The sequence below is a fragment of the Dipteris shenzhenensis genome, chromosome 22 (assembly GCF_047967505.1).
Source record: "Dipteris shenzhenensis isolate YYH24624 ecotype China chromosome 22, Dip_SZ_1.0, whole genome shotgun sequence".
Taxonomy (NCBI): Eukaryota; Viridiplantae; Streptophyta; class Polypodiopsida; order Gleicheniales; family Dipteridaceae; genus Dipteris; species Dipteris shenzhenensis.
The window spans coordinates 11,712,802-11,725,774 of NC_141617.1; the positions used below are offsets into that span (position 1 = coordinate 11,712,802).

At 43.9% G+C, this 12,973-nt stretch overlaps 1 protein-coding gene across 2 annotated transcripts; it reads right to left on the reverse strand.

Moving 5' to 3' along the window:
* Positions 1-549: 549 nt before the first annotated feature.
* On the reverse strand, positions 550-12,752 carry LOC147887733 (obscurin-like protein). 2 transcript variants are annotated; one of them, XM_087393520.1, is made up of 6 exons: positions 12,386-12,752; positions 10,121-11,997; positions 2,370-2,511; positions 2,068-2,242; positions 1,681-1,947; positions 550-1,522 (listed from the first exon to the last, which is right to left on the reverse strand). In XM_087393520.1, exons 2-6 carry the CDS (start codon positions 11,970-11,972, stop codon positions 1,124-1,126), a joined length of 2,835 nt encoding a protein of 944 aa, XP_087249646.1. In that variant the 5' UTR covers positions 11,973-11,997; positions 12,386-12,752; the 3' UTR covers positions 550-1,123. The 2 variants fall into 2 exon arrangements, with proteins under 2 accessions (XP_087249646.1, XP_087249647.1); XM_087393521.1 differs by lacking the exon at positions 12,386-12,752 and adding an exon at positions 12,213-12,275.
* Between the last annotated feature and the right edge of the window lie 221 nt (positions 12,753-12,973).

A 12,973-nucleotide genomic window follows, 5' to 3' on the forward strand; every position in this document is an offset into this window, starting at 1 on the left:
TTTGAATATGCTACTGTTGTCAGTTCTCAGAGCCATGGGTTAAGACTAAGCTAAAATTTCAAAATCCAATCCAAGTATGCAAGGTGAGTTGATTAGCAATTTAAGAATCAAAGATCCACCTTCAGATGGGGAGTAGTTGACGATGGTCATGCATCTTTGCCCGCGGGTTCGGTACTCGTTATTTACAATTCCATTTCATAGTATGACAATTGTGCAACCCATATTTGTACACATCCACATTAATTACTTCAACAATTGTACAATAATAATTTGACAGAAGAAGACAGAGAAACCAACCATGAAGACTTGCACAAAGTAACAAAGTTTCAAAAATTATCCAGATTGAAGACAATTTTATTTTGAAGATGCAATTAGGAAGCCGTATGGCAAACAACTATGGAACCGAACAGGAAAATTGTCTCACTTTCCATAAAACAAGAAAGGAATAATTAGAAAATGAATGTACACAGTCCAGCACAATCTACCTGGAACAACTAAAATATCTAAGGATGGATTAGTTACAAAAGGATTTACCAAGTCTAGTACAACCTTGTGGAGAAGATTGTGAGTAAACTTATGTACCAGTTGCAAAAGAGGGATTATATCAAACATTAAGATCAGTGGCAACAGATGTGAAGAATGTTTTCTGGAATGAATACCCTTCAATGCATTTCAAAACTGTCTGCGAAACACTCCTCCTATCTTTAAAAAGTATGTAAGACTGTGTTTTGCCCACATGCAAGGGACCGCAAGTCTAGTTTTGACATGCAGACAACCAAAGCTTTGATCTGAAGTGATGTTCTTAGTTGTGTTTGTACCTCACTTGACAGTCGTGATCTTCACAAGGATGCCTTTAGAAAAAATGTGATCATACATGAGCTTTCAGGGTATTCCTGGCCCCTGGGTAATACATATCCCACACTCTAAAGGATGTACTAGCCCCATAGGAATACATACTCCCAAATCTTGTGGGAGTTCCTGGTGTAATGAAAGCATCTCTTAAGGAAAGAAGTGGTCATATTTAGGCTTTTTGAGTACTTCCTTGGCCCAACATTATGACATGTTCCAGGTGCTCATTTTGTCAATGGAGAAAGTTGCAGCTTTCTAAGCAGTTGTATTAGATTTATAACCTGGATCTTGGTGTCCATGATAGGAGACCATCGTCGTCACCTCTCATCAACCTGAAAGATCCAACCGCCTGTCTATAGTCTTCCAAAGCACTGCTTGGGTTTAGGCTTATTGCACCATTGTTCCCTGAAGCTCCACTGCCTCCAGGTGCATCCTCATTTTGCAAGCTTTTCTCCATGACACTCAAAGATGTATCATCATAGGATTTTGCTTGATTTTTAGGATTCGAACAAAGGTAGGACAGAGATTGCAGCCAGGGAACAAGAACATATTTACGAGTAAGATCATCACTACCAGCAAGAATGTCAAAAGCCTCTTCTAGGGCAGCTATTTGATGAGGATCAGGTAGCCCAAGAATCAGTCTTGCCACCTCCTGCAGTGCATGAGGCAGTACCTGCAAGATGCTATCTTTGGTCAAATGCTAAACACAAAGAGGAAACATTCCCTGAACATTTGATTAAAAATGTGAAGGGCGACTCTGAAAGTGCTGCAAACACCCGTCTTGAGTATTTCCTCTACTACAGAAGAAGAATTCAGAATGTGAAAGTGCACCTGTATATCCACGAGAAGAATTAGATGCAACAGAAGTGTCTGAAGTTTTCTTGCTGTTTCCAGCTCATCTCCTCCTTTCTGGGGTTCTATAGCTCCTTGAAAACTGCTGTTGTGCAGTTTTCTATGTTGACATCTAAACAGCTCATTGGATTTATTTGCAAGACAACTAATACAAGACATTGTTGCTGCACTGCCTGCAGGAAGGTGGCGTACAATTGCACCAGCTCCCATAACAAGAAAATCAAAATGGGAAATGCTGTGAAATTCCTGTCCCAATCACAACCCCAAGACAAATGTACCTTCAACGTCCTTAGGGCGAAACTAATGAGTAAAGAAATAAGAATTGCATAAAGCAACTAAGAACAGAGCATGGGTGTTGAAAACTACCTCTAAAGTTCGTTCGATGTAACGCACTGCAAGCTGCTCCTTTGGTGAATCTCTACCATTTACACCAGATACCCGTAAATCTGTTTGCAGCTGAGAATCACCATTGCATGAAATAAAAGCAACGAACAATGAATGTGATGCTTGAGCCAAATTATGACTTGGATGCCGCAAGTACCTTAATCAAAGTTAAGTATTCCCAGAACGAGGAACAGCTTTGACAAACAATAACATTCTAAAACTCAGCCCCTCCCACCAATTCCACCACCCAATCAAAAAATGAAAGAGGAACATGGATAGGATACAATAACATTATTGGTCCTATTCCTTTTACAAAACTTGATGCTGGAAGCCCAATCAGACATGAAGGTAGCACTCGAAAGCAGAACAAGACACGGGCATCTTGAACTGTATCTTCTGTCCAGCTGTAACTTTCCAAAGCAGGTCCTATAATCCCCACAAATAACCACAAACATTAGTGACAAAATGTAACAATTATCCTGGAACCAAAGCACGCTACAACCTCTCTCTCTCTCGCTCTGTCTCATGACATGATAGATGGAAAGAAGGGAATATGAGAATCAGTACATTATGTATGATTAATCTGATACTTTCTCAGTAATTCCATGTTCCACTGTTACATTTATTTTATTTTGTGCACATGATTACTGATATTGTGTGGGGATTTCCTTTTCAATAGGACTATAAAGATCAAAATTTGCAACTGTCCTCTTTCAATGTGGTCATCAAACGACATTTGATGACAAGCAGTGAGGACTAGGATAGATGGATCCTTAGCTGAGAGATCCGAGCTGTATAGAGGCTCTAGAGTTATACAAATACCAAAGATGGATCCCTTCCAAAGCGACACATCACGAGGCATAACTGTTCACAAGAAGGACACATCTAAATGGAAGAGACAAAGAGTTTTACAACATTCTTTCTATTTGTAGATGCATTCATGTATGCTCCAAGAGGGACACATCCCACTGCCTTTAATATTACAATGCCTTTAATATTAAAATATTTCCAACACCCACCCTGTAGGGGCAATGTCATGTTGTACAAGGAGTGATATCAATCACGAACTGGAAGTAAACCCGAAGCTTTTTGCGAAAAGTGTCAAACTTTTCTCTACATAGAGCATAGATAAAAGGCCTGCAAGATTTTGATGTTAGGGCAGCAGATCAAGCTGATCACTCCTACATGCAATCTCTCTTACGTGATGATAATGGATCTCAATGTCTTTCGTTTTTGCATGAAACGTAGGATTTTGGGCCACTGCAATAGCACTCTGACAGTCAATGTGGACAGTGGGAGTAGATGGCTGCAAACCACCATGAAGATCTGTCATCAATCTGCTGAGCCATACACATTCAACTATAATGTGAAGGTTGACACATTCTCCAACTCCTGCCGTTGTGCTTCAATAGCACTGGAGCACCTCAGGGAGATCTCCTTTTTCTACTCTGCCCCAAGCGTATATATTTCGTCAAACTATCGAGATATTTCATCTTCTTTCATTTGGCTCGTCTTGTAAGGTGCCATGTTTATAGGCTGAGCTGTTGGAGCTAACTGTATCCGATGATCTACCATCCTAAAGGGTGGTAAACGAAGCGGCAACTCGGATGGAAATACATAAAAAATTCCTGTTTTTATTTCAGCAAGTGCATGTATTTCCCATGCATCTAACTTTGAAGATTCATTAAGATTATTAACTTCGGCTGCAAAACATTGATAAACTTCATACTCAATACTTGCCAACTTCCAAAGAGTTAACAAGAGGGCAGAGTGGGTCATCAAAATCCCCCTTGGGTACTCCCTCCCTCTTTGACAAAAGTTAACCTATGACCCCACCAGCCAGTTTGCACATTCAATTTATACAACCATTATTCCCCTAAAATTACATCCACTCTATCTAATTCATTAACATTATATCTAGATCTTTGGAGTGATTTTGTATGAGGAGGGAAACCTGGGTTGCACATCAATCCCAAGTCTGCTTTCCTGCTGCCATATCAACCTCGTAGACATGATCAATTGGCTGTGTTGGAACCCCCAACTACTGCATAAGTTTAGCGTTCAAGAAATTATGAGAACTTCCAAACTCAACTAGGATGTGCACAGTTCTACCCATGATTGACATATACATACGTATACGATCATTAGGTTTGAACACTTTTAAAGTTACAACCTTTCTTGCAAAGAGTTTGACCCTAGATTGGAGTATGAACAGAAGAGATATTCTTACCTTTGACCTTGGTCAAAGTAGCATTCTTCGCCTTGTCCTTCCTCTTCAGACACCCCATCTGCATGTGCCCCTTTTGTCTGCAATGAAAGCAAGGACCTTCCTTTACCGTGTATCCATCTATGAAGAATCCACATAGGGTGGTAGGATCCATATACGAGGCTTTGGATTGAAGATCCCTAAATCTCTGTAAAGAGGTATGAAATGGAATCTTTTCATGTTCAAGTTTGTAAACTTAGTGATCAGGCCGGACTCATCTTCGGGTTGAAGGAACTCCTCTTTGAATACTTATTCCAAATCAGCCCCTGCCTTTGGCTTCTCCTTCATGCGACCAAGCTAACCCTTTGCCTTTGAACATCCCTTGTGCCATTTATATTGTCAAAGCATTGGAAAAGGGATGGAAGGAGAAGTGTACCTGCCACCAGTTCAGCCATGTATCAATGCATTCGGGAATGTGCTCCTCCTCACCTAAGAAGGTCTGGGGTGTGAAGGAGGGCGCCACGGGTATATTCCCCACTGGACCTATATCTAGGCTGTAACTAAGTCGTTCATTTGTATGCGAAGTAGTGCTTCAGTTTCGCATGTTGCTCCTTTGTCACAAGGTTAGCTGCTCCAAAATTAATACCATGCCCGTCCTCTCCTCGATGCTCTTGTACTAGAGGCATGCTGGCAGCATGGTCTTCATGTTGGTCACCTGCCCACCTGTGAGCCAAGAGTGTTTCTCCACATGAGCTAATGGAGCATCTACATTGAAGTGGGTATTGGCCGATGGTGGGTCGATGAGAGGGGATGTTGGGTAGATAGACCATAAGCCTAGAAGAAATTCCATGTGGGTAGAGAGGACTGCCATAGGGGCAAATCTAGGATGGCGTGCAGGGCTGCCACATGGGCAGAATGGAAAGCTGTCAAAAGATTGCACCAGGGCCAGCACCAGCCTAGAGGCTAGAGTAGACAACGTCTTGCAAGGACAGCCAAGCTGGGTTGTCAGAGCCAAGTCAAAGGTTGCAAACAGGTTCGCAGAGCTGTGCAAGAAACAGCAACATTTTGGAGTGGATCTATTAGACACACACAGCAGGCAGCGTTGCCACATGACAACAAGGTGCATGATTGGGCAGACGCATATCTGCAAGACAAGGTCAGGTCAATCTTCAGACTGGTCAATCTTCAGGCTATTTTTAGGAGTATCCAAGCCCTATATGAAGGACCCTAGGGGGGGCATCCAATATTCATTGTTCAATGTTCCAAGTGTCTTAGTTTGGGCTGCCTACACAGCAGCAGGAAGACAACAGGTCCTCGTTTATCAGGCTATTGGAACGGTCGCCTCCCGATCTGAGTCCCCAAATGAGGACTGCATGGAGGAGGTGCGTCAGGTAGGTTAGGAGCCATGTGGGCTGTAGGTGAGCCTCCAACATGGGCAAATCTAATTGTGGAAGCAAGGCTGCCACATGGACAGCAAGCAAACAAAGAAAACAGGTCTGCCACATAAGCAACACATGGGCTACCATGTGGGCAGCACAACAAAGAAAGTACCTGAGGACAAAAACCGTACACAACTGCCACATGTCAATCAGGAGTAGTATGGAGCAGACTCAACTGCCACATGTCAATCAGGAGTAGTATGGAGCAGACTGGACAAGTCTGGTGGCCTATAACAGGTTGATAGCAGCCCGGGACCCTGAAGAAGATGTATGGATGATTCATCTTTGTTTGTACAGAAACTAAAGGGACTGGATCTGATGTAGGAGGGCTAGAACGGAGCTAGCGAATAGGCGGAATAGCTGAAACAGGTGCACGCGCAGACAACACCTGTGATGAGCTGTACGAAGGGCTGGGACAGTGCTATACCTGGAGCAGATGGTCTACATCAGCGCCAGCAAGAGGGTGGGATGCATGGAGCTCATAGATGACTGGCTAGAGTGCAGATTCTAGCCAACGACAGGCCTAGAAAACAGCTGTGGCAAAGGAGCCTAGGCCAGTGGCAGCTTGGCATGTGGCTAGGCAGGTCTGTAAACAGCAGACTGGCAAGTCGGGTCCCACAAACTAAGGGATCGGCCAGCTCAGTCGGTGGGGGTAGAAGACCAGCCTATAAAAGGGAGCACTTGTGGGCTCATTCTCCATCCATTGAGGAGCACATTTTTTGGGAGCTCATCAACTTGCTTCAAGGTGCCATCCAAGAGGATACAAAGGCAAAAGGGAAGTGGCTGATTGCTGGCTACAAAGGAGCTCCATTGTCTTCAATCATTGACTGTCCTCAAGAGTAGCAAGACTGTATCAAAGAGGAACTTGCACCTCACCATTGATCGCATTTCGAAGCAACAAGGAGGTCAAAGTTCCATAGCAAGCATGCCTTACGAGGGGCTATCCAGGAGGATCAGTCGAAGACTTTCCTCTCTGTTAGAAGACTTTCCTCTCAGTTCCTTGGCTATCCAGGAGGTTAGAAACCTCTACTGAAGGTACATGGCTCGAGGACTGAAGAGATTCTATTCGGGTGCGCAGCTGTATGGAGACTATAGTCCAGCCAGGTGGGGATTCAGAGCTTTAGCTTTCCCTCTTTGCATGGGATGAAGTCCCTCTCTGTAATCCACTCCCTTGGTGCCATGAAGACTTTCCTCTTTAGCTTATTCAAGGATAGCCAAGTATTTTAATAGTCTTGTGGGAGACCACTATAATAGAATACTCGCATACCTAGTTTAAAAAGGAAGGGAAACTTGGATTGTAACAAAATAAGCTATGATGAGCCTTTTGAGTTTAAAGAAAAATTAAAATTCATTAGGTTCCTTTGAGAACTTCTCAGTAAATTTTACTTTTGAGGCATCTGCCTGTTTCATCCAATGCCCCCTCCTTGGTCTACCAAGACAGGTTCAAACAATGTGTTTCATTATTTTGCAGTTAGGGGGCTGGATTCTGGTGTATCCAGTGACGAGGAAAGATTGTGGGACCATGCTTACATGGATCCTAACAGGCTGGTTTCTCTCTTGGATTATTTGGCTGTTCAGAGGCTAGATGCAGCATAAGACATCCGAAAAACATCCATGCTAGCATCAAGTATTGGAACCCTATGTTGTCTCGAATGTTGAGGGATTAAAGAAACTTATGGAGCTGTCCAAATACAGCAGCAATAATGAAGATGATTTTCAGTTCTTCACATTTGGTAAGGACAGCAAAGACAACTCATTGAAGCGACCCTGTTGGGTATATGGCAAAGCAATCAATGCTTTCCATGTGTAAAAAAGTGGAAAGCAAAGCACAATGGGTTGTGCAAAACAAAAAACATGGGGCTTCCTAACTATCACCTGGAGATTTGGCAAGGGGTTCTTTGTTTCTTAGTAGCAGGATGTTCATGAGTCGTTGGAGGCCTGGGATGAACTGCAAGCCTATTTTATCTCTGAGGGGCAAGTGAGGTCAGCCAACCACCAGACCAGCTGGGTCGGTTCAGCCAACAGCAGGTCGCGTCAACCAAGCAGCCAACCAGGCTAACTCAAGCCAGTCGGGCTGACTAAACAGAGAGACCAGCAGGCACCCCCCAACAGCCTATAAATAGTAGGGCTATTCTGCCCATTGTACCTCTTTTTTATCAAGTTTGCTCCAGTAATAAAGCATGCATTCCAGCACTTTCCTTGCATCCACCTGTGTGTTGCTCTCTCTCTTCGCATCTATTCCACACCACATTCTGACAGGGAGTTGGCAAGGGCTGCTGGAAGAGTAGAAAGGGGGCAGGGGTGAGCTGGGAAGGTTGGGAGTTGGAAGGGGGTGCCGAAAGAGAAGAAAAGGGGGTGGGGATCAGCTGGGAGAGGGCGGAAGTTACAAGGGGGTGGAAAGGGAGCCGGGGGTGAGTTGCAAGGGGGCAGACTGAGCAGTGAGGGGGCGGGGACGAGCAGGGAGTGTGGTGGATGAGAAAGGAGGGCAGGGACAAGCAAGGATCTAGCAGACAGTAGGGAGGTCGCAGACGAGAAGGCTTATGGACACGAGCGAGCGAGCGAGCGAGCGAGAGAGAGAGAGAGAGAGAGAGAGAGAGAGAGAGAGAGAGAGAGGAACATTGAGGCTGAAGGAAGGAAGCAGGGAGCTCGAAGTGAATTAGGGGATAGGATGATCTTGTGCTCCGGAGGACTGCCAGTCAGTATGAGATCATCCACATAGACGATAATCAATATAACCATACCTTGTTCCCAAAAGTGTAGAAAACTGGGTAGGGACAGATCAGAGAAAGGGGATAGAAGAGCATAAGGGAGAGAGAGGAAGGAGGGGAGGGGGACGGAGGGGGGGACGGCGGGGCGCACAGATTGGTAAAATTCTTTGTCTATGCAAGATGGAAAAAAGAAATACCTGTCTAATGTATTTCAGGTCCCAAATATCACCAAGAACCTGGTTTCTGTTGGTCAAATGGTTGAGCAGGGCTTGCAAGTTAGATTTAATCCTCATGGATGCTTTGTTGAGGATATGAAAAATAAAGGTCGCTTGATAGCAAAAGGGAAGAAGAAGGGCAGGATGTTTACGTTGGATGCGGACATGCCTGAATTGAGTACAGCAATGTTTGTACATGGGACCGGTGTAGTTGCAGATATTGATATCTAGCATAAATGCATTGGTCATGTTAATGAACAGCGACTTAAATCAATGCAGGCCCAAAATATTGTTGTAGGATTGCGTAAGTTCAAGGTTGCAAAAATGCATAAGGTATGTGAAGCCTGTTAATTTGGAAAACAAGTAGGATTAGATGTCACATCAAAAGTCCAAACAAAGGGTGGAGAGGTGGACTTATGTAGTCCCCTCCAATATATCCCTCTTTTGCCCCTCTCTAGGCCTAAACATCCCTTAGCCAAATTAGCCCTAGTTCTCACTAACTTGGCCCAAACTTGGTCTTCGTTATAATCCATCCTCCCTCAAAATAATAAATTTGTCCTCAAATCAATGCATGACTACAATAGAAAGAGAGAACTGAAAGGGGAAGAAAGAAGAAAACATGTGGGGAAAAGGGGGAGGGGGGAGTTGGGTTTGGCTTTTATAGTACTCCCCACATCCTCCTATGTAACCCTGTAGCTGCATATTCCCCTAATGCTCACCCCACTAACTGAGCATCTTTTGCCCTTTCATTAAAAAGGTTGGCTTCCAGTGGAAAACAACATAATCAATACAAGGCATTACATTCTCAATGCTCATGCTCACAAATCAGGCATGGCTTGAATTGAGATCGCTAAGCTTGGCTGCTTAGAGAAAATAACAGGCTTAGATAGTCACAAAAATAACAGCACCATTGATTTGTAGAACTTGGATTGCATCCTAATCCTAATCTTGCTGCTGCAAGGAAAAACCTTCAACGCCCTTCTTGATTCAGCTCAGATGCTGAAGCCTCGTAGTTTAGAACATCCTGAAGTGGAATCCGAGGTTGCTGCGATGCCACTAGTAAATTAGCTGATCCAGGCTCGATTAGCGAGGGGAAGGAGGGAGGAAAGTTTTTTCTTTTTTTTCTTAAAAAAAAAGGGGGGGGGGGGGGGATCAAGAAGACTACAGAGAACCACTATATATTCTTCCACATTCTCTAACAATACCCATTCCCTGTTTAAATGTGTTTGAGATCTATATATGTGCTCATGATTATAATAAAATCTTCTGTTCAAATGTATGTTTGTGATAAGTGTGAGAATCGAAGACTTTTCTTCAAATGTATAGTTCTCATCAGTATGTTTGTATTCCACAAGAATCTGCAGATCTACAAATGTGCTCGTGATTCTAATAAAACCTTGTGTTCCAATGTATGTTTGTGGTCAGCATTGAGAATTAAAGCCTTAACAAGGAAGTTGAAGCACGTACCAAGGAAATGAAGCACATCATCATAAGAAGGAAGCATATGCACAACCATGGCACCAGACATGTCGCTTGTAGAAACCCATTGTACACATCTCTGCACTAGATCAGCGTACTCTGGCACGTGACCTTGCCGAATAAATTCGAGACAAGAGAGAGAGGTCAGGACTTGCGCAGCTAACAGTCCTTTATCATGTAATGCTGCATCTGTTCTGTCTCTTGTGGCAAAGGAGAAAAACATAACAACAGAAAGGAGAAAAGCTTCAAGAACTTTTCTCAAAGTCTCGTTTGCAGGAACTATATTCAAGGATCCACTATTCATTGAACCCTGAGCATCTTTTTGGATCACTGCCAAGAAATATCGATGACTTCTGTAAAGAATGTGTGAACAGTGAAAAAACAGGTTCTCTACCCAAAGCTGCCATCCTTTGTCTGCAGATCGGTATTGCTCACAGACAGCACGGAAAATAGCTCCTGCTTCATGGAACAGAATACCATCGTGTGCGGTAAGCTGCTTTTGCAAACTCGAATATTTATCCCCCTTCCCATAACGTAACACAATGGTAGACAGTTTGAAGTCTTGGTGCAAATCCCAAAAGTTTGGGATATATTTACTATAGATAGCAGACAAAGGTAATGCATCCTCGAGCAGTGTGATTGTAAGGGAAAGAAGAATAGACGGTCTTGAAGGAAAGCTACTGCAACGAGAGAAAGCAAGTGCAATGCACTGTAGCCAGTGCCTCTCTTCTCGTGGAACAGCCGGAAGGCTAGCTTTATGCCACCTGTCCTCAACATTCACATGGGAATCCACTAGTACATTTTCTGTGACCACTTTAACCTGCAACTGCAAAGTACTATCAACCATGCTTGCCATCATGGATTCTAGCGATTGCATCATACTCAACCATTTAGATTGTGCGACAGAATCTTTCTGCCCATACATCGACCACCGATAAAAGCTTCTCAACAGACCAGCGGCACTTAGTAGTATTGCACATTTGGCAGATAATGCTTTGTAACTTGTACTTTCTTGTAACAGTTCTGCTACCATCACTTGGGAAACAGCAACCCCTGCAAGTTGTGGCTGTGAAGTAAAGGTGGAACCACACCATTCCATAAGGTGTAAGAGCATAAGCCCGTCTTTGAGACCAGGACTATCCAACATCTGATCTTCTTGACCCACACCCGGTTCCTTGGACCACAACAATGTTAGAGCTCGCATTATGGCTGTCAAATGATGACCGTGAGAAGACACTATAGCATATCCTATCCCAGCCAGCGCCTCCTTGAGGCTTCCCTGTAAGATGGCATCTCTCCGTTGTATGCATTCCCTTGCTATAGCCTCTTGGCAGATTCTCCTCGACTCCTCTTTGATCTGCGCCGCCAGACATAATGTCCCAAGAAGTAGGATTGCTTCACCGTTAAAATTACGCGTTTTTTCACGGCTCTCCAATGCCGTTAAAGCGCTGTCAACAACGGAATTCAAGATTTCCTGCGAAATCTTCGACGATCCACTCGCAACCTTAAATGATTTTCTTACCCAAGTGCTCAGGAGCATAGCAGCTGAGCTCTGCGCTTGCCCCAGCGCATCTGCATCGGCCGAGGTCACAGACGACAGTATTGAAAGCAAAAGCCTGGCCTGTGGTTCAGCCACATGAAGGGTATGACGATATTCTTTTAAGAACATCAAAAGTGCCAAATGCTCCGACTCCAAATTCCCATTTTGGACACAGGTCCGCAATTGAGCCCAAGCATGCGCAATATGCTGAGCAGGAGCAGCGAGGGGAGGGGGAATCTTCGAAGGCGCTGACAGAGAAGCCACTTTGTACAACCAATCCTCCAAAAATCCAGAATCCATGGTCACGTGAATCAGGCTGCCTGAGCTGCCGCAGGAGAAATCAGAACATCAAGTTGGTTGATGGGAGCAAGCAACAAACTAGACATTGAGAGACGAAACCATCCATCCCCTAATCCAATTGTTACTCGATTGCGAAACGCCCAATTCGCAATCGGTGCTAACGATTCAGCAACTCCTAGAATTGTTACTCGATTGCGAAACGCCCAATTCGCAATTGGTGCTAAAGATACAGCGTAATACCGGAAACCCAACTCCCACAGAGACGACTATGCAACTCCAAATGATTCCGACGGGCTATTGGAAACTGTGTAGGGACTTAGGAGCTATAGAAATACAGGAGAACAAACTAAAAGAGCAAAAGATGCAAGGAAACATATATCAATTGAATTGTACTCGCGAAAACAGTATGATACCTGGTTGTCTGTGGAATTATCCGAGAGGCAGCAAGCAACCCAATGATTTTGTTGAGCTCGAACCGCCATCAACCAACAAAGGGCAGCTCCTTGGAATTGTGTGAGCAGCAATCCATTGATTTTGTTGAACGCCAACCGCCATCAACCAACAACAAAGAGCAGCTCCTTGGAATTTTTCGCCGCCATACTTTGCTTCCAACAATTACAGCAATTCCTTGAAATACACTTCGACCCATCTTCACGTAAAGCTAAGCTAACGCTAAGTTTTTTGGCTTGCCAAACGCAAAGCCATAGGCTCTCATAAAAGAATAAACTCACCCTCTTGTCATAATCTAAGGGTCAGCTTGTCACAGCACTCCTATTACCATTTTCGCTTTCTACCCGAATTTCAAAATTGTATTGAAAGAAAAAAGAACTCTTCATGAAAGGAAAAGCCCACTCCCTTGACGAAAGGCAAGATCAACACTCTACATTTACATCCAAACTGAACTTATAGTTCTCAAGGTCTCGTCCTTATGACCAAAATGCTCAAGAGTCCTCTTGACATCTTGAACTACTTCATGCGCTATTTGTCTTCCGACTCTTACT